This window comes from Patagioenas fasciata, chromosome 10 (assembly GCF_037038585.1).
Source record: "Patagioenas fasciata isolate bPatFas1 chromosome 10, bPatFas1.hap1, whole genome shotgun sequence".
Lineage (NCBI taxonomy): Eukaryota > Metazoa > Chordata > Aves > Columbiformes > Columbidae > Patagioenas > Patagioenas fasciata.
Window position 1 is genome coordinate 8,914,441 of NC_092529.1, and position 20,886 is coordinate 8,935,326.

The 20,886-nt window shown below is 61.9% G+C and overlaps 1 protein-coding gene across 1 annotated transcript; it reads left to right on the forward strand.

Annotated features, from left to right (window-relative positions):
* The first annotated feature begins 4,355 nt into the window (after positions 1-4,355).
* SLC38A3 (solute carrier family 38 member 3) lies at positions 4,356-19,152 on the forward strand. Its single transcript, XM_065845760.2, has 16 exons — positions 4,356-4,526; positions 12,081-12,232; positions 12,397-12,481; positions 12,577-12,692; positions 13,163-13,236; positions 13,317-13,409; positions 13,504-13,585; positions 14,441-14,523; positions 14,653-14,711; positions 15,160-15,333; positions 15,468-15,547; positions 15,992-16,092; positions 16,194-16,318; positions 16,650-16,794; positions 17,261-17,364; positions 17,474-19,152. Exons 2-16 carry the CDS (start codon positions 12,123-12,125, stop codon positions 17,576-17,578), a joined length of 1,536 nt encoding a protein of 511 aa, XP_065701832.1. The 5' UTR covers positions 4,356-4,526; positions 12,081-12,122; the 3' UTR covers positions 17,579-19,152.
* Positions 19,153-20,886: the final 1,734 nt, after the last annotated feature.

A 20,886-nucleotide genomic window follows, 5' to 3' on the forward strand; every position in this document is an offset into this window, starting at 1 on the left:
CTGTCTCTGTGCCTGGCCCAGGCAGGTTTTGGGGTGTAGTGCAGCCCAGCCCAGCTGTCCTGCACTGCTGGCATTGTCCCATGCCTCCTCAGAGGCTCTAGGAGCTGCCTGGGCTCCTTCCCCATCCTTGGGAACCCTGGGTGGCTGGAACATGGGATGGAGGACCCTGGGGCTGGGGCAACTGATGGAAAGCAGCTTGCAGCCTGGAGACTCTCAAGCCCTGTGCATGTGGGAGTGTCCCCTGTGGGCTGGTGGGTCCCCCTGTGAGCAGGGGTCCCCCAGCAGAGTGGGGCCCTGGCACCCTCCTGAGGGACAGCTGCCAGAGCATCCCTCCAGCAGCTGGTATTGAGTCCCTCTTTGCCTGCTCAAGGGAAAATGCTGCCAAATCCATTCCCAGCTTTCCAGTGGGATGCTGAGCAACTTGGGACACTGGGGAAACAGGCTGAGACTCAGAGGAGCTGAGTCTTAGGAGCATCATGGTCACTTGGGCTTGTTTGGCTTTAAAGGTATTTAAGTTGCATTTAAGGGCATTGAAGTCCTTGCTGCAGGATGGCAAGCCCACAGGAGCAAAGCCCTTGACCCCGATGGGGCTGTGGGTGCTGCCAACAGGGACAGCGAGGACATCCTGCCCTTCCTGGGTGGCAGAGATGAGCCAGGTGTTACTGGCACCTCTGGAGGTGACAGAAGGGATGGTCCCCTTATGTCAAGAGGAAGAGTTCCCATCTCTTAGGGTTCAGAGCCTCCCATTTAGTGCTTGATGGCTGGAAGCTGGAGGACCCTGTGTGGTATTGATGTCCTGGTGGGCGCTGTGGGAGCTGGGGGGCCCCAGGACCCCTCCAAACCCCACAGTGCTGCAGGGAGAAGTGGTGGGGTTACCCTGGGGCTTGTCCTCGGGTCCTTGGTTCCCAGTGCCATACTTGGCAGTGAAGTGATTGAGTGCAGAGATAACCCACCCTTCAGGTCTGCTGAGCAGCCCTTTGCTTCTGGCTTCTGTAAAGGTAATTGGTTTAGAGGTTCCAGGAACAAAAGAAGGAGAAAAACCCACTCTCCCTGATGTGCGGGATCATTGAATGCTCTCTGGCAAGTTATAATTGCAAATCATGTTTTGAAATCACATTAACCAATTAGTCCTTGTTGTTGTTGTGCCCTGCCACATGACAGCATGTACTGTGAGGGAGCCGGCGGTCAAGGGCGAGGGATGGGGTCAGGACTTGTCCCCTGCCAGCTCTGGCCCAGGTGGCCATGCTGCTGGCATTGGGGGCTTTTCCAGAGGGGGTGGCTGTCAGGGAGGAAGGATCCTGCCCGTAGCACAGCTTCAGGCAGGTGTCACCCCAGCATCCCCCCATCCTGCACTGTTACTACAGGCATCCCTCTCCTCCTGCCACTGGCATTCCCAGCTCCTTTCATGCCTCACTTGCTCCTTGGTGATGGGCTCGGGGGCAGTGGGGATCTCAGAGCCCCCACTGGCCACTGAGGCTGTGCCTGCGGTATGGCTGGTGCCAGAGTCCAGAGGCACCCACTGGCATGTTCCCAGCAAGGACATGTACTGGGTGGCTTCTTGCTCAAGAGGTCAGGGTGGCAGCGTGGTGGGGGAACACTGCTTTGAATACAGATCTAACCATTATCTCTGCCACCTCTGTCTGCCCTCTCCCATCCCAGCAGGCAGTGGCAGACAGTGACAGGCAGCAGCCGCAAAGGTTGGGCAAGGAGACAAAGCATGGCAAGGAGAGTGCGCCCCGGCCATGCACAGCACCCCCTCCTTCGTGAATGGGTTCTGGCCGGCCTCATCCTGTGGCAGGACACATTGGAAACCAGGGGATTTTGTAGGCTCGCCTTAATCTGCTCACTCTCCAAGTGTAGCTGAAAAATGGAAAATAGGAAAGGTTTTGGCTGGGCAACTTGGTGAGAGGGCAAACCACCCAGGCTGCGGGTGAGGGCTGTGACACAGCACTCAGCTCCCCACCACTGGCGAGGCAGGATGCTGCCGGCGGGACGCTCCATGCTGTGCTCTGCCGCGCTCCCCCAAAGGCTCCTCACATCCGGGAATCCAGCGTCAAACTTTCCAGCCTTCCGCCGAAAACCACACGGCTGCAGTTTCACAATCTGCTGGAGCCTGGGCACAGGCCTGACACCCCCAGGGCTGGTGGCGAAACTGTCCTGGGCTGTACCGGGCAAGGACCACTGGCTGGGGAGCTTGGGGTACCGAGAGAAGTCCACCCCTCTCTGGGGTAGCCCCCAGCTGTGGTAAGGGGACCAGTCCCTGTACCAGCTCCCTGCTGTGTGACCAGCCTGGCTGCATGAGGCTGGGGCCATCATGTGCTGACCGTGGGGTGCAGGGATTCTCTGGGAGGTTTGGGGCTGTCTTTGCTCCTGTTTCCTCCTTTCCTCCTCACTGCTTTGATTTTTTGCCAAGCTACACCTGAGCATGATGAGGGTGGTGTGGACATCTCTGCCCAGCTGAAAAGGGGGAAATGATGGAGAAACATGGTGGAGGATGAGAGAAGGGATGATGAAAATGGGACATGCCTTCATTTGTGCCAACAAGAGAAGGGGAAGGGTGGCATTTGGAGGCTGGAAAGGAGCAGGCAGTCTCTGAGTCGCTACCTGAACCCCAGTCCCCAGTCCCCTGGCATGTCTGCCCCTCTGGTGGGCACTGCACCCCACGTGCTGTGGGGCTGCACTGCCTGTCCCTGTACCCAGCAGCCGCCTGTGCTGTGTTTGCTTACAGGGCGGCAACTCTCGGCCTCCTTTTACAATCCCCAGTAAGGTACATCCCCGCCTGTTCCAAGGACATCTCCGCATGGGTGCCACGTGGCTAGTGCCCACCTGTGCCAGGGCAGGGGAAGGGTTAAACAGACGGCTCAAGCCCAGCCATGCCCGTGGCTCTGTGTGCCTCCGACTCCCCCCTCACCACCCCGCCAAACCTGGCTGCCTCCAGTCCCCCGGCATGCCAGCCAGCGCTGGTTCAGCACTTACGCATGCTGCTGTTATTAGAAATTAGTTAATGGATGTCCCTGGCCAAAGGAGAGCAGCAGTAACAGGAGCCATGGGATTGCCTGGAGCACGAGGGCAGAGTTGCTGCTGAATATTTAACGTCCCACAACAGCCAGGCGAGAGGGTGCCACCGCTGCTGGCGGGGCGAGGGGAGGTTTTCCTCCTCCCAGCCTGATGGCGATGTTTGCTGCTGGCCAGCAGAGCCGTTTCCATCCCAGGCCTCCCAAGGCTTCTCGAGGATTTATGAAAGATATGCGTAACACAAATAAAGCCTCCCAGCAACGCACAGAGCTGTCCTGCCAACGTGCAGCAGCGGCTGTCCAGCTCCATCCCACGCACTGCACAGGGTTCCCTGCTCTGCACGGGGAGGTGGGTGCATTGAGCCCCTGCCTCGCTGTGGTGAGAACCCCAAAGATTTTCCTCCAAAGTAAAAGCCAGACAGGGCAGAGGAATAGGGTGCTCTACTGAGTGGGGCAGAAGGTGGTTTGGAGGTTACAGCCTTTTAGAAGGGGCGGGGAACCTGTGGGAACATGGTTGCTGGCTGGCCAGGAACTCCTGGCTTTCCCTGCAGTCTATGAGGTGCTCTTGGGAGAAGAAATTTCCTCTTTGGGGCACTTTCATAAGAATAGACTCCAAAATTTTGTCTCCATGAAAAAAGAGGTGTTTTAGCTCAAGCAGGGAAGTTTGATGGAGACTGGAGGAGGAAACTGGAGTGCCCTCCCCCCTCACCCCAATCATATTGGGATGGTCCCACTTGGTTTATTTGCTCCCAGTGTTTGGAGATGCCATGGAAGTCACTGCAGGGGCAGAGGGCATCCCTGAGCAGGACAGCCAGCTGGACTGGCTTAATTGGGAGATGGCTGGAATTTCCCAGACTGGGGAGAGAAGCTGACTGTGGGGTGAGCTGGAGAGGACCTTCCCCGGCTGTCGAGTGAATCTGCCTCTCCCTAACAGGAGAGAAAAGCCAGCACCCACGCTTGACACCTAATGGATTTAGCCCTTCAGGTTAGATTAGAGTAAGTGTGACAGCCCTCTTGCCTTGAGTGTCGGCCACTGGTGTTCAGCAGCAGCCCCCAGGTGCTGCTGGTAGTGATGTCCGGTGGGATGCCAGGTGGGATGGTGATGCGTGACGGGGCACTGATACCCGGTGGGGTGGCCATACCCAGTGGGATGGGGATGCTCGGTTCGGTACTGATGCCCGGCAGAGTGGTGATGCCCAGTGGGGTACGGATGCCCGGTGGGGTGATGATGGCCAGTGGGGTGGCGATAGCCCACGGGACGGCGGGCGAGGCGGGGCCAGGGCGGGGGCCGGGTGCTCTGCCCGCCGCGGCCGGTCCCTCCCCGGCGCTGCCCTGACGCTGCCCCGGCGGCGCGGAGATTGGGAGCCGCCGCGCTGGGGGCGGGCTCGGCTCCGGTTTAATCTCCGGCTCGGCCGGGATTACGGCCGCAAGATAGTTTCTAATCCGCGGCACCGGCCACCGGGGGCTGCTCGCCCCAGCCCGCAGCAGAGGCACCGCCGGAGAGGGGGGCAGGTAAGTTTCTCCCCTACTCCCTCCCAGTTTCTCCCAGTCTCCCCAGTTGCACGCACTCCCGTGCTTTTTGCCTTCTCCTTCGGGAAACTCCGTGCCTGAAGGCTGACGAGGGTTTGGACCCCTCGCTTCCCCTTCTTCCGCCATCCCTCACCCCTTCTTAACCCCCCCCCCGACCCATCTCTCTTCACCCTCTGCCCGGCCCCACTCTCCTCCCCTAGCTCGGCGCCCTCCACAATCCCCCGCTCCCCTCCTCCTTCTCGTTCTCCTCCCGGAGCCGAGCAACCTCCCAGGCGCCCCCCGGCAGCACCGGTGGCAGGCTCCGGGCTCGGGGGCTCCGGCAGCCCGGGCAGGTGGCAGCGCCCCGGGGTTGTTTGCTTTGCTTTTCTCCTGCCACTTCCCTCTCCAGCTGCTGAAACCCGCCCGCGGGTGGCTAACAAATCCTGCGAGGGCAGAGAGAAGGCAGAGCCCTGCCTTGCCTCCTTTCCACCCTAACGGCCAGGCAAAGCTCCTACCTGCGGTGTGGTGCTGGCAGAGTTCGGCATCGCCACCCACTTCTCTGATAATAACACCAACACACAAACCCCCTTTTCTTTCACTTTTTTTCCGCTTTAATTTTTAATTGCCTGTGGGAATGACATATGTTTCTTAAGGCTGGAAGCGGTTGCGGCGGGCATCGGGTGTCAGGGTGCTGGGGTGAGGAGCGATGCCCGGTGAGGGGCACAGCCAGGGAGAGCAATGCTGGTCACCACGGGGTCTGCCGGGGCTCGACTTGGTGTGCGTGCAGTGCTTCCAAAACGCAGGGTATTTATAGAGCCTGGCTGGCCGGGACAGCAGTGTGGAAAGGCAGGCAGCACATTGCGTTCCCACCGGCCACGCGTGTCCCATGCCAACCGGCATTGCGGCCTGCTCTGCCTGGGTTGGCTTGCAAATGTCCTGCCAGAGAGAAACCTTCCCCAAGGGGAAACTGAGGCACAGCAGGCGGCTGCTGGCCCTGGGCTCCCTGTGCCAGGGACTGGCTCTGTTGTGGCATGGGCGAACCAGGGGACCTGGCAAGTCACTGACAGGTGGGATGGAGGGCAGGCAGAGCCCCAGCATGGGGCTGAGCCCTGACTGGCTGTGGAGGGCATGGCTGCGCCGACTGGCCGTGGAGGAGATGGGGAATTTTCCACTGACATTTGGATCCTGCCCAAGCTGAGCCGTTAGATCTGCCTGGTCCCTGCTGCTGGCCAGCAGTGTGCGTTCACCCCCCAACTTCACGGGGGCACCCCAGAGAAAGACCTCCATGGCCCACGACGCTGTCCTGTCCCCCAGGGACTGAGTGTTGGCAGATCCTGGCTCTGGTGGCCAGGGATGCTGGGGGGCTGCAGAGGCAACCTGGCTGGCCTGGGGGCGGAATGTGGGGGTGCCGGCACCGTAGGGGAGCCTGACCAAGGCACAAAGGGCGCCACAGCCCCCGGCCGTGCTGCAGCTGTAATCACACACCGGGGCCGCAGCCACGGCAAACAAACACGCACCGGCAGAGCCTATTTTCCTTGGCACATGGGGACGGGGGGAAGGAGCGGGATCCCACGGACTCCTTTAGAGATGCAGCCCTTGAGAAAACAGAGGTGGTTTGGGGACAGGACGGGCCCCCCATGTCCCCAGCTCTCCTCGCTGCATGGGTCTCAGCCGCTGTGCACCTCCCCATCTACTGACGTAGGTCTGGGGCTGGCTGGGTCCCCTGTGCCAGTGAGGGGACAATCAGCATGGTCCTGTTGTTCTCCAAACCAGGGAGAAGGCACGGGGGTGGCCTGGTGGTAGGGCTGGGGACAGTGGTGGTCCCACCAAGCTTGGGCAGGTCATTGCCCTCGGTCGGGACAGGGTGCCGTGCTGGTGGTGTTGGGGGACACACGAGGCTGTGGCTGAGGCTTGTCCCTCCTGGTGTCCCCAGCAAGCCCACAGCAAATGACAGGTTGGATTTTTTGTCATTGACCCCTCTGTCATCCTGCTCAAAGCCAGGTGTGTTTCAGGGAGGGGGAATTCCTGGAGAGCACCTTTCTTCCAAGGCAAAACACATCTCCAGAGGTGTAATAGAAAACCTAACGTAGGTTTTTTTGGTTATTACCTGCTTGTATGTCCCTACACTGCCACCGTCCATGCCACTGTCTTCCATGGGTGGCCCTGAGCTCCTGACAGGTTTTAAGTTTAAAGCAAATTCTGACATGGAGCCTGGAGCTAACTGAGACACCTTGGGCTCAAGCCACTGTCTCATCCAACCTCCCCTAGAGTCACTCTGGGTGCCGCCAGCCTCTTGCTGTGCCTACCATGTCCCCATCCCTGTCTTGTCTCCATGCTGCCACCTTCATCTGTTGCCTGACCTTGTCCCACACAGGCTCAACACCTTCCTTCCATGCCGGGTTGTGTCAACAGCAGGCTGGGCTGTCCCGGTGCTGGGCATGGCTCCCGTGCCACTGCCTGGCCTATACATGCCTCAGTTTCCCCACCACTCTTCTCAGCATACCTTGGTACCAGTTCTTGAATGTGGGCAGGCGTGGTGTGATGGTGGTGGCTGGTACCTATCCTATGGTCCCTTCCTTCTCCTTGTGTTCCTGTCTTGGGGTACATGACTGGCAGTGGATTGCTGTAACTGGGCTGTGCCATGGCTCTGGCACTGAAAAACCCTCCAGCTTGGCTCTGCCACACTCTCTCCTCTCGTGCCTTTCCCATCCCTGGTGTGTCCCAGACCTTGCATGTCCATTGCTGCAGGATGGTGCTGGGGCTGGTGGCCATGAGCCAGCCCAGCCGGCATGCTCTGCCTGCAGGCACATCCCCGGGCTCGGGCAGATCTGTCCCCAAGGACATGGGTGCCACTTGTGCTCTTTGAGGAAAGACCCTGGCTAGACACCGCTCCCTGCATGACAGGGGTGGCCTGGAGCTGCCAAGGCAGGTGTCAGTGCCAGTGAAGCCCTGCTAGCTACAATGGTGGCTTCAAGAGCCACCTGCTCCTTCTTGCTGCCGACAATTCTGCCCTGGCTGGAGCACTGGCAACATCACCTGGCCCGAGGCTGAGCTGCAGCGCAATATTTGTAGTTGGAAACCTGGGCCGCCCTGGGGTTAGGTGAGCCCAGGAGTGGCAACCACACTGCCCTGCTTATTGGGACCATGAGTGGGGCTGGCTGGCTTGGCTGTCTGGTGGGACTATCTCATGGGGGTCTCCAGGTGGTCTGTTTGGGGAAGGTCTACAGTGGGGCTCTCCAGTTGTGCACTGTGCAGGTTGTCTCCAACTATCCTTCCCTGCAGCTGATGGTATCACCATGCACATCGTGGTGCACCCCAGAGCCCTCATCCCAAAGGTGGGATGCCCAGCCATGCCCCTGGGTGGACGGAATTACTCTCCTAGGTACCCACCAGACCTGGGGGAGGTGGGACGATGGCACCACCTTCACTTGGCTGGGATGTGGGCAGACAAATGCTCTAGGTTTAAAAACAGGTTTGGGCTGCTAATTTTAGGAGGCAGGTCAGGGGAAAGCCACATCTGTGTGTGCTTGGAGAGGTGAAGGGCAGGCCCAGCTCCTGCAGGTTCACACTTGTTTTGTTCCCAGTGCCTGAGCTCCCAGGGCCGCCCCAGGGGGGTTTCTCTGTGGAGGGGCAAAGAGAGGAATGTGGGGGTCCCTGCTGCATGTGCCTGCCCTGCTGTGACCAGCCTTTCTGGGGAGCTGATGCCCAGGGAGCCCCAATGTTCAGGCTGTTGCCCCAGATCTGCTCTGTGCCCATGGTGGTGCCAAGGGCTGGCCAGGGACTCCAGGCTGGGGTCACCTCATCCCCAATAGCAGTCCAGAGGACTGACAAGGGACCCCAGACTGGGGGTCACCCTGTGCTCGGCAGCAGTGCCAGAGGTAATTCCAGGTCTGGGGGCTGATGGCAGTGGAGGGACATGGCGGGTGTCCCTGCCCATGTCTCTGGGAGGGCTCTGCCAGCAGCGCAGCCCCAGGGAACATGAGACCTGTGCGTGCCTGGCTTGGCTGAAACCTGAACAGCCACCTGGGCAGGCAGGCAGGGAGGTCTTGCTGCCAATCCCCCAGCACACACTGGCAGCAGTGGGGTACCTGGCTGTGAGCACGCAGGCTGGCAGCTGTGGCAGGCTTGGTGCTAAAGCCGGATTACCACCCGGAATAGTCCCGCGGCCTCAGCTGGGGCGGATTAGCTGAGATTCATCTGTGGAGGGAGAAGATATGGGGAGGGAGTCTGCCCTGCGGGGGTCTGCAGCCCTGGGGGAGCACCCCCTCACTGCCAGGGCAGGCAGGAGCTTTTGTCCCCAGTAGGTGAGAGCAGTGGGTGCCCACATATGGTGCCACAGGACACAGTGGGTCATCGCACCCTGGGCTGGTGCCGTGTGGCGCAGACAGGGCTGGCAGGCAGCAGCTGCCTGTCCCTGTGTGTGCCATACTCCCAGTGTCACAGTGTGCTGCGGCAGGGACCATGCCATGCTGAAGTTTGACCATGAGAACTGGCACAGCACAAGGGCCAAGCTTTCCTGGCTGGTACAAATCCTCCTGGTGACGCTGCGGGTGTGCTGGAGCCCCATCCGACGCGTCCTGCTGGCATTGCTGACAGAGCTCCCCTGTCCTGGCCACCCCGCTCCCGGCTGCACCTCGCTCCCAGCTGGGATTTTCCACTTTTCAAAACAAGTCCGGGTGGAAGTGAGGTGTCAGCAGAGGGATGCAGTGCCTTCCAGGAGTGGGTCCCCCGCCGCCGTGCCCTGGTCCTTGGGGAAGGCTGCAGTGACACCAGGGCTGCCTGGTCTGGGAGTTTCACACGCATCTCCCCGTCCCGACAAGGGTTGGGCAGGCATCTGTGCTGGCGGGGACGCGGCGTGCGAGACCAAACGTAGCCTCCCTTACCGCGCAGACGTGGCCGGCGGGGACGGTACGTGCGGCCCCTCGCATACGGCTCGGCCTTCCCCGTAGGGGGGGCTGCGGGACGGCACCGGGGCCCGGCTGGGGCTGCCCGGCCACGCAAGAGGTTTAGTGGGGTGGATGATGTCTCCAGTGTCACCGAGCAGTGGGGCAGCAGGAACAGCCCCCTGGAGGGCTGGAGCTGGTGGGAAGAGGTGGGAGGTCTCAGTGCAGTGGGGCTGTCACCGTCCTTGTCACCCGGAGCTGGCAGGCGGCAGAGCGGCACACACTGGGAAAACAGTGCAGCTGGTTCAGCACTCCCAGGGACACGGCCCTGGGTGCCAGAGTGGGGGGGACTGAGCCCACGCATGTGACTGTGCCCACACCATCCATGGAGCAGCATAGCAGCCCCACCGCGGGCTGGCACACTTGGGGCTGGCACGCTATGGGAAGAGATCCCTAGGGAGATGATCTCTGCCCAGAGCAGAGGGTCCCCACTGAAGTGGACACACAGGGACAGGGGTGAACCCACCGCCCCCAGCCCTGGGAGAACTCACAACACCCCACCCAGGGCCACCCTCTCCATGTATTTGCTGTTCTGCCCAGCCTTATCACAAGGCAAACAGCGGCAGGCAGGGCACACTCTGCCCGATCGAAGCGTCTCCTGTCACCTCCCCTTTCATCTCCCCTCTGTCCCCAGCCGCTACCACTGGGAGACCCTGGCCAAAGGGCAAAGGCCAGGAACAGTCAGAGAGGTGGTGGTAAGCAGTGCCAGGGCTGTGCCAGGCTTGTACCAGAGCTGTGCCAGTGCTGCCCAGCGGGAGGAAGCGTCTGGGTGACAGCGCTAAGCCCGGTGCATGCGAATGAGCCCTGTGTTGCTTGCTATTCTGAGAGGCGCTTGAGGGAAGAAAGTGCTATTTCCTGAGCTGCCGGCGAGGTGTAATTATAACCTGGGAGAAGAACAGGGCTGCAGAGGAGAGCGCCCAGCCTCCCCGGCGCCCGCGGGGGAGCGGGCAGGGGGAGCAGGCAGCTCCTGCCCGCCGCTGTGGGATGCAGTGAAGCCCTGCCTTCAGGCAGCCCAGCGGTGCTGGGGGTTTCAGGAGGTGACAGGGCACCAGGGATCTGGTGACGCCCCTCAAGTTCAGTACTGGGAGCTGTGGGTTTGGCGATGCCCGCCTGAGGCGGGTGGGAAGATGCAGAGTTAATGGTGGTTTGAACGTGCTGGCAGCCTTGTTCGTGCTGGATCCAGCCCAAGCGGAGGCCTAGCAGAAGGGGTAAATCACTCAATGCCTGTCCTGCCCTTCCCTCTCTTCCTCTGCACAGCTGAGTCTCCCTGCTCTGGTCCCCACTGGACTGTGCCCTGCCTCAGTTTCCTTACCAGGCTGGGTGCCACTGGCAGAGTGACCTGGTCATGTGCCCCCCACCTCATGCCAGCCTTAGTGGCTTGTCCCCCTGGCACTGCCAGTAACCAGCATGTGGCCTAGGATGACCCTGCCAGGTCTCCTTGGTAGCCTGGATGGGCACAGACAAGCAGGGCAGCGGCTCAGGAGCCCGAGGGTGCTGGCAGCCACACCCCGCTGTGACATCCTTTCCCCGCATGCCGGGGGGCTGCTGTCCCCGGCATCTCCCCACCCCAGCAGTGCCTTGGGAAGACTCGCCTGGCCCTTGGGGCCACTGATCCCCTGGGGAGCACAAAGACGTGTGTCCCCTGCTCACCGCGCAGGGAACCCAGGCACTGGGGTGACTAGACAGCAGCATCCTCATGGGGTTAGGGACCTAACTGCATCCCAGCCAACCCTTACCTCGGACCCGGTGGCATCATCCCTTGGCTGGATGTGGACCCAAGGTGGAGCCCCCCGAGCCGGGCAGACAGGACCCCAGCCCCCCAGGGCTTTGGGGGTGGCAGGGGACCCTGACCCGGCTGCCAACCTGCCCCAGAAAGCCACCTTGTACCGTTTCCCAGCGGGACGGGGAGGGCCAGGGCTCACACAGAGGCAGCTTTGTGCGGAGTGCCAAGGCGTCCCGCGCTCGGCAGCCTGGCTGCCTGCCCCTGCCAAGGAGCTGTCTCCCGGACCTGCGCTCTTTCCTGCTCCGTTTGTCCAGCCCTGACGTGCTCCCGAGCCTCTTGCCTTGGCATCCTAGCAGCACCGGCCTCAGGCAGTGGGACACGAGCAAGCCCTTTGCGTCGAGCAGCGCCACAGGCTTTACATAACAGTGGAGGCTGGGGGGTCCCTGAGCTCCCCGCTCTGTCCCCAGCTGCCCTCCTAAATGCCCCCACTTGCCTCTTGGTACCCGTCTCCGTGAGGGGAAACTGAGGCACAGCACTGAGAGCTGCAGGCACGGGAGTGGAGGTGGGCAGAGGCTGCAGGGCTGGCACTGTGCTGCAGGCAGGGGAATGGGGCAGCCCCACAGGGTGGCCTGTGGGACGGCTGGCTGGGCAAGGGGACAGTCCCCCCTGGGGACCCTTGTGGGGCTGTCAGAGCTGGAGTGAGGTCTGCAGGGCATTGTGTGCTGAGCGGGTAGAATGGAGAAGTCCAGCTGTGGTGATGGACATCCCTGGGGTGCCTGTCCCTGCATTGCCACCAGCGCTGGTGCTGAGACTGACTCTGACATCCCCAGCAGATGAGGGACCTGTAGGAACTCCTGCCCAGAGCTGGACCCCTTTGTCCCCCTCTTGCAGAGACCAAGGAGAGCCCACAGCGAGCCCAGCAGCTTCCCCACCATGGACACCACGGACGTGCCCCTCCAGGCTGAGATGGTGGAGTTGGTGCCTAATGGGAAGCACGCGGCCATGCTCACTGCCTCCGCCATCCCCTCGCTCACGGGTGACAGGTAGAGGCATGAGGACAAGCAGGGACGACAGCACCCTGGCAATGCTGGGGATGTCCTCCCAGCTGCTCCCTGCTTGTGTGATGCCAGACGGTGCCGCCTGGGCATGGGGGGGCATGGCAGCCCCTGGCTCTGCTTTGGCCTCACCCCCTCCTTCTGGTGACCAGGTTTGAGGAGAACCAGTCTGGTGTGGCTGAGATGGAGGAGTTCCTGCCCCACGGTGCTGAGAAGAAGCAGACGCACTTCACTGATGTGAGTATTGGTACGGGCACCACAGTGGTGCTGGGATGGGGGCGGCTACTGGTGTGACCATTGTGTCCTCTCCCTGTTGTGTCTCCTGTGCGCAGTTCGAAGGGAAGACGTCTTTCGGGATGTCTGTCTTCAACCTGAGCAATGCCATCATGGGCAGTGGCATCCTGGGGCTGGCCTATGCCATGGCCAACACCGGCATCATCCTCTTCCTGTGAGTGCCACGTACCTGTGGGGGCTTGTGCCAGGATGCCCAGGTGTGAGGGGCTTCTCCAAGGGGATTGATGGGTGTCAGAGGTGCAGAACACTGGTCCCTGTGTCACCTGCTACCTGAGCAATGCCTGTCTCTGGCATGAGCTTGTCTGTCCCTACTGGGCACTGTGCCCCGCTGGGGAGGAGGAGGAGGATGAAGGCTTGACTGCCTTGACCAGATTTACCCAAAGGATGTGAGTGCTGGCCTCCCTTAGGTGTGCGGACACAGACCTCCTGGGCTGGGGCAGCACCATGGCTGTGGGGTGTCCACATCCCTTGGCCCTTCCATCCTGTGAGCCAGTGCTGAGGCGAGGGGCCTGGTGGCTGCCAGGACGGCTGCCTGCCCGCGGAGCCTGCCTGTGTGTGTTTGCCCCAAGGCTGCATCTGAGCCTGATGCTGTGACCTGCTGATGACAGCTCTGACCTCTTTCAGCTTCCTCCTGACAGCGGTGGCCCTTCTCTCCAGCTACTCCATCCACCTGCTTCTCAAGTCCTCTGGCATTGTGGGTGAGTGCTGGGTCCCTGGTGGGGCCATGCTGGGGAGTCCCCTCCCAACCCTCACCTCACCATCACTCTCTGTCCCGCAGGCATCCGTGCCTATGAGCAGCTGGGCTACCGAGCCTTCGGCACACCGGGGAAGATGGCTGCAGCCATTGCCATCACTCTGCAGAACATCGGAGGTGAGGACGGGACTGGGAAGGGGACTCGATGGGGCTGGCAGGGAGCATGGGACTGGACCACACCAGCGCAGCATGACCTTGCTCTGCCCTGCAGCCATGTCCAGCTACCTGTACATCGTCAAATCTGAAGTGCCTCTTGTCATCCAGACCTTCCTCAACCTGGAGGAGAAGACCACGTGAGTGCCTCCTGCCTGCGCTGCCTGCGTGCCTTCCCCGGGCAGGCGCCGGACTTCATCTCCAGCTGCGCAGCCCATGGCAGGGATTTAGTGCCATTAAGCCACTACTATTTTTGATAACTGTCAGTGCTGAATAAGCCCCTGGGTGGGATTAAACCGGGTTGAACTTCCAATCCCTGCTCCTCACATCCCCTTGGGATCAAGCTTTCCTCCTTGAACAGAGCCTGGGGCAGCGGGGGTTACACAGGAACTCTGGTTGGGAAGGAGCCCCCCCCATGCTGTGCCTGCATCCCCAGGGAGTGAGAGCTGGGCATATACTGGGCAGAGCTGCCTCTGGGACCTCCACCAGCCCAGGGCTGGGTGTCCCAGCCAGGCTGGACTCCAGCTGCTCGACTGCACATGGAACTGGGGCTGGGCAGGGGTCCTGCCCCATGGGTGATTGGGCAGCTTGTTCCACCTGGGGCATTGAGAACCTGGCTGAGCCCCCTTGCAGGTGCTGGTACCCTTGTCCTTAATGTCCTCCTGCTGCCAGGATTCTCATCAGTAGATATACTGAGAAGAGCAGTTCTCAGTCTGCCCGCAGCAGATCTAGCCCTTGGGTGTGTGCCACTGTGGGGGTAGACATGACCCCAGGTCCCTGGGGTCATGCTGGCCTCAGGGATCCCTGGGGATGCTGGTGCAGCAGAGATGCCAGCCTTCGAGATGCTAGCATCTCTGAGGGTGCCAGCTCAGGGCTCCAACAATGCCAGCTCCAGGGTCTGTTGTGCTGCCAGCTCTGGGGTCCCCACTGTTAGCAGACAGCCCCCCCGCAATAGCTCCCTGTGCCCTGGTGGTGAGCAGACCCTCTACTTCCAGGGACTGGTACATGAACGGGAACTACCTGGTGATCCTGGTTTCCATCACTGTTATCCTCCCCCTGGCCCTCATGAAGCAGCTGGGTAAGTCATGGGGACCCCAGGGCTCCCATGGGGTGATAGTGCCAGCCTGGGACTGGTGGGCGAGGACAGGGCACCCAGACAGTGTGGGAGTCCTGCCTGCACCCACCAGCTGCTCTCCTCCCTCTGCAGGCTACCTCGGCTATGCCAGTGGCTTCTCCCTCAGCTGTATGGGCTTCTTCCTCATCTCGGTGAGCACCGGCCAGCGGCTGTGGACACTGAGCATCCCTTCTGCCAGGGTGCAGGGCCCCACTGGTGTGCAGCCAGGCTGTGAGCTGCAGTGGCAGTGGGATCAGCGGGGACAGTGGGTGCTCCAGGCTGTGGAAACGTTGTGGTGGTGCTGTCACACTGCTGGTTTATTTTTGGCTGAAGGAGCCAAGTGTCAGGCAAAGGGGAAGGCAGGGGGTGCCGGGGGAAAAGCCACGCGTGCAGCCCCTCCACGTGCCACTGCTCCGCTCTGACCCGCTGCCACCCTTGCTGGGGCAGGCTGGGGGCAGCATTGCTGTGGGGGCAGCATCGCTGGGGGGACAGCATCGCTGCAGGGCACCGCTGGCAAAGAGTGCTGTTGCAGCTCAGACAGGTGGTGCTGGGGAGTGCTGGCACCAGGCACTGACTGTCCCTGTGTACCTCCCACCCCAGGTCATCTATAAGAAGTTCCAGATCCCCTGCCCACTCCCCGAGCAGGAGGGGAACCTCACAGGCAGCCTCAATGCCACCCTTGTCAGCACCAGTGATTACCAGAATGGCTACACTGTCCTCCAGACCCCTGAGCAGGGCGCCTGCACCCCCAGCTTCTTCACCCTGAACTCCCAGGTGGGTGCTCAGGATGGAGCCCTGGGGTTCTGGGTGTGCCCCCACCCTGTGCACCCCAGGAAGCCAGGTGGTCCTGGTGCTGGTGGCACCTGCCAGCTTGGGTCCTGGCGCTCAGCTGCCCCCCTCTCACACAGACAGCGTACACCATCCCCATCATGGCCTTCGCCTTTGTCTGCCACCCCGAGGTCCTGCCCATCTACACCGAGCTGAAGGAGTGAGTCCTGGATGGGAGCACCCATGGAGAGTGTGATCTGTGGCTTTTGTCTGGCACCCACTGCAAGGCAGTGCCCCCTGGGTGTGGGACCTGCACCGGGGCATTGTGGGGATACGGTGGGTGATATGACCCTGGGTGGGTGGTTGGACCTGGGATGGGTGACATCAGTCCCAGTAGGTGGGTGATACAACCTGGAATGGGTGGGTGGGTGGTATCATCCCTGGGAGGTGGTTGTTATGACCCAGGGTGGGTGGTTGGTGGTGGGTGATCTGACCCACCACACAGCCTGGAGAGGGAGACACAATGCCTCTCTGCACAGTCCCTGTGCACCCCAGGGTGCCCCAGCATCACTCCTCGCTGGGCGGGTACTCAGTGCTGGTGGGTATGATAGCACCAGAGTAGACTTGGCCATGGAGGCCGTGCTGAGACTGCTGTCCCCTGCAGCCCCTCCAAGAAGAAGATGCAGTGCATCTCCAACATCTCCATTGCTGTCATGTACCTCATGTACTTCTTGGCTGCCCTCTTTGGCTACCTCACGTTCTACGGTGAGCACTGGGGGAAGGGGCTGGGGGTCCTGCTGGGATGCTGGTACTGGGATGGTGGGGGGGCCAGGGCTGACCCAGTGGCTCCCCATTGGTACTTGCAGGCCGTGTGGAGTCGGAGCTGCTGCACACCTACAACAAGGTGGACCCCTTCGATGTGCTCATCCTGTGTGTGCGGGTGGCTGTGCTGACAGCTGTCACCCTCACTGTTCCCATCGTCCTCTTCCCGGTGAGTGACCCTGCAGGGATGCCAGCTGGTACTGCCACCCCTGGCTGCCACAGGGCTTTGGCACAAGGATTTCAGAGGGGAAACTGCGGCAGTGATGGGGCTGAGGCCTGGGGACAGGGTGGCAGGGATCAGTGGGGCTGCAGGGATTGAGGAATGAGACTGGATGGGTGTCAGGGACAGGCCTGGGGCAGGGGGGATGGGGACCAGCAGTATCATGGGGACAGGGCTTCGGCAGGGGAAGGAATGACAGGGACCGTCAGGACTGCGGGGACAGGACATGAAATGGGCCCTAGCTCCAGGACAGAGAGTGACACCCTATCCCTGTCCCCAGGTACGCCGGGCCATCCAGCAGATGCTGTTCCAAGGGAAGGACTTCAGCTGGATCCGCCACGTTGCCATTGCTGTGGTCCTGCTGACCTTCATCAACCTGTTGGTCATCTTTGCCCCCTCCATCCTCGGCATCTTCGGCTTGATAGGTGTGTGGCACTGCCCCTCTCCTGTCCTCCCCAGGCACTGTGCATGGCAGGCAGCCCCTCCCTGGCGCTGGGCTGTGCCTGATTTCCCTGTGCCTCAGTTTCCCTTTCCTCACCGTGCTGGGACTGGACAGTGTATGGGGAACCCCATTCCTGTCCCAGCAAGGTGGTTCCTGTGGTGCGGTGCCAGCTGCTTGCTGAATTGCCAGCCAGCACTTGTGCTTCCTCTGGGTATTTCCCTCGATCCTCTAAGCTGAGCTCCCTCCTCTCAGCACCCGGCTTGGTGCCAAGGCCCTGGATGGGGGGGAGTCATGGGGACAGTGCCAGGACATGGTGTCCCTGGGTTCCTGGAAAGCTTGGCCAGGGCTGGGGATGATGAGGGGTGGACAGGACCTGGCCTGGCAGTGGGGCTAGTGGGGCTGAGCTGTGGGGTGGGGGCCTCTGCCCGCTCTGTCCCTGTCTGATCCAGGTGCCACCTCTGCGCCCTGCCTCATCTTCATCTTCCCTGCCATCTTCTACATCCGCATCATGCCCAAGGACAAGGAGCCACTGCGCTCTACTCCCAAAATCTTGGTAAGTGCAAGGAGAGGGGACAGAAATGGGGACAGGGATGGGGGTCCCAGGGCTGGGCTGGAGACCCCATCACCCTGGCTGTCCCTGAACCCCTGCCCTGTCCCCACAGGCTGCCTGTTTTGCCCTCCTTGGGGTGCTCTTCATGATCATGAGCTTGAGCTTCATCATCATCGACTGGGCCACAGGTGGGGGGAAGAGCGGTGGCAGCCACTAGCTGGCACTGGGTGCCCACACCAACCTGCCCCCCACCCACTGGTGCCCCAGGGAGAGCCGACCCCATGCTCAGCCCCATTCCTCGGCCCCAGTGGGCTAACCTGGGGACCCTCCGCTGTCACTGCCAGTCACCCATGGTGGTGATGGTGGTGGTGGTGGTGGGGGCATGAGCCATGGCAGGTGCAGGGACCCCCTGACCTGTGCCCAGGATGGGGTAGTGAGCCTGGGGCAGATGCTGTGCGCCCCCTGCTTTTTCCAGTGGGTACCCTCCCTGCTCCGCGCCTCAGTTTCCCCATCTGTAAAATGGGGAGCATACTACTGCCCTACCTCACCAGGAGCTGGCTGTCAGCTGGAGCTCGTCTCTGCACACCCCGAGCCGCCGGCAGTGGGCACTGCCCCCCACGGGGGCCCAGAGCCAGGCCATGTCCTGGTCCCCCTGGGCAGCACCGAGAACCCTGATAAACAGTGTCTGCAGCAGACTGGGGTCTGGCAGGGCAGTGAGACCCTGGCAGTGCCCATGCCCAAGCCATCCGCCATCTCTCCCTAGTCCCCCTGTCCCTGATGACATGCTGCCCCACTGTTCTGGCATCCCAGGGGCACCGTGGCCCCATGGGTAAGCGTGGTCCTGCTGCCATGGCTGGTGGGACCCAGCACGCTGCTCTTGAGCCCACCAGGGAATTGTTGGCTCCTGGTGCCCTTGGACAGGACGCTGGTGACCCCCAGGCCATACTTGGAAACAAACTGCATTGCTTTGGGGAGGTGACGTGCCCACCGGGGGCTCGATGCCCTCTGGCATCCTGCCCGTGGTGCAGCTTGTTTGCCCAGGGCTTGGGCCCTTCTGAGGGGTGCGGGTGGGGTTGTGGGGGCTGGGGGCATCACTCACTGGGGACCAGCGTGGGGCTCCAGAGACACCCCCCCTTTCTGTGTGCCCAGACGGCAGGGTGAGGGGCACCCCTGAACCCAAGCTGGCTCTTCTCGCCTTGCACCCAGGGCCAGCTTGCAGGCCTCCACTGGCCTCTCCCATCCACCCACCCACTCACCCCCCTATCCATCCAGCCATTCAGCCATCCATGCTGCTGGGATGCCCCATGCCATGCCAAAATCCTGAGAGCAGCTCTCCACCCCCCACCTCCCTTCCGTGTGGGGGGACACCCCGGCAGGGTGGGCAGCACAAGTCGGGGGCTGTCCTGCAGTGACGTTCATAAGAGACGTATTTTTTTTACCAGGGTGGTGGAGGCTGGGATGCTTTTTATAAATACTGTATATAAGAGTAGATTTTTTTTAATGTGTTGTGTTGCTCTGGATAGCTCTGTTGTAATGTATGTATCTATATGGGGTGGAGGGGAACGGCCATGACCTGGTGCCGGTGAGGGACTCGGCAGACCCTTGCAATTGCCTTGGGGCTGCCAGCTGTAGCACGGCCCTGGTGTCCCCATCCCCAGCCCAGCTGCCCTGTGGCTACCCCTGGGCCATGCTGGGCGGGTGACGCTTTTAAATTATCTGTGGGGAAGATGTCTGTGCTGGCAAGGAGGCCAGCTGGCTCTCTCTGGCACTGAGAATAAAGATGTGAATGTGCCCAGGTCTCGGGCATCACTGGGGAGGGTGAGGAGCTGGAACACAGGCTGGCACCTGGCCTACAGCATCCCGGGACAGCATGGCAAGTGGACGCACATGCACATGGATGCACGGACATACACAGGGGCAGCATGGACATATTAATAAGTCCATATAATAATAAATAATACATGCACAGCATCTGCACATGAATGCACAGCATGGATGTACAGACACATGCATATGGATGCACAGGTGTACACGAGGACAGCAAAGGACACACAGACATGCATGCACAGGGTCAGTGGGCTCATGCACAGATGTACACGGGACAGCACGGACATACGGACACTCCTACGCACCCACGGGGACAGGCAGACACGGATACACACAGCGGGACGCTCGCTAGGGCACAGGCAGAAGGACGCGGGGCCAGCAGCACAGCGGTGGGAACAGCAGACCCGCGGGGACACGCACCCGGGGGCGCTGGGCTCCACGGGCGCCAGGGGGCGCTGCGCTCCCACGCAAGGATCGGCCGGCGGGGACCCCGGGGAGTGAGACCCCGAGGAACGGAACCGCCGGGAGGGGGACCCCGGGCAGCAGAACTCCTGTAGTTAGGGCTGGGGACATCCTGTTCCCGGTGCCAGGGCAGCGGGTGTCCCCCAGTACCCCCCGTGGGCAGTCCCAAGCCCCCCAGCCCTGTACCATGGCTCGGCGTGGAGCGCTTCCCCCCCAGCCCCAGCCCGGGCCTCTCTCTGCTCCTGCCCACGGGCACGGACAGCGCTTTACTGCAGCCGGCCCCAGGCCTGGGCACAGCGCCAGCTCGTTAGCGAAGCCTCGTTAACACCGCGGCCCGCTCCCACGGGAACAGCCCTGCTGCCTTCACACCGGGCCCACGGGCCCTTCACAAGCCTGGGCTGTGTGGGACGATGCTGCACCCCTTCCACTGGCACGGCAGCTCCTAGAGTGGAGCGTGCCTTGCTGCCCCCCAAGCCCACTCGGTGGGTGCCAGCTTGGGGGGTGAGGAGTAGCTGGGGAGCCCAGGCGGGTGGTGAGGCTCTGCCGGGGGTTGGCACGGAGCGGGGGCGGCTTCCTGGGCACGGGCCAGCCCCGCGGGGCAGCTGGCACAGCCGGGATCCCTCCTCGGGCTGCGTGGGGGGTCTGATTCCCAAGGGAGCCAACCTGGGAGCCGGGGACGGGGCAAGTGCCAGTGGTATCTCCTGCGCCCCGGGCAAAAGCTGCTGGGTGCCCCATCCTGCCCAGTGCTACCCAGCTTCATCTTTGTCGCGGGCATCCCCGGCCTCGGCACCGACCAAGGAGCTCCCTCCTCCAGCAACATGGCACGTGGATCCCCGAGTGCTGGGCCCCATGGCGAATTATGGGACAAGCAGGTCCCCAAGGGCTGAGCCACCGACCTGTGGCACTGTGTCTTCTCCGAGAAACAGCATTCCCTCACTTTGGTCCCACGGCTGCACCCGCCTGTCTGCATCCAAAGGACCTCAGTCTCAAAATGCATCCCCCAGACTCCACCTCCCTCTCCATGTCTATCCCGGGTCACACCGTGGCCGGTGCTCGCCTGTCGCGGCACACACCGCGGATCCCCGCACGCCGGTACCCGGAGCTGCCGCTGGAGGGCCCATCCCGCCGGGCAAGAATGAGGCCCCGCCCCTCTGCCCGCGGCGGCCCCGCCCCACCAGACCCCGCCCCTCGCCTTGCCCCACCCATGGGGCCCGCCCTTCCGTCGGCCCCGCCCCA

What these genes read in the sequence shown, in the direction of transcription:
- SLC38A3 (XM_065845760.2), top strand. Translation starts at nt 12,123, where the DNA reads ATGGACACCACGGACGTGCCCCTCCAGGCTGAGATGGTGGAGTTGGTG. An exon ending in AACCTGGAGGAGAAGACCAC is followed by an intron (nt 13,586 to 14,440) that starts GTGAGTGCCTCC and finishes CTCTACTTCCAG; the next exon opens with GGACTGGTACATGAACGGGA. An exon ending in CGGCATCTTCGGCTTGATAG is followed by an intron (nt 16,795 to 17,260) that starts GTGTGTGGCACT and finishes TGTCTGATCCAG; the next exon opens with GTGCCACCTCTGCGCCCTGC.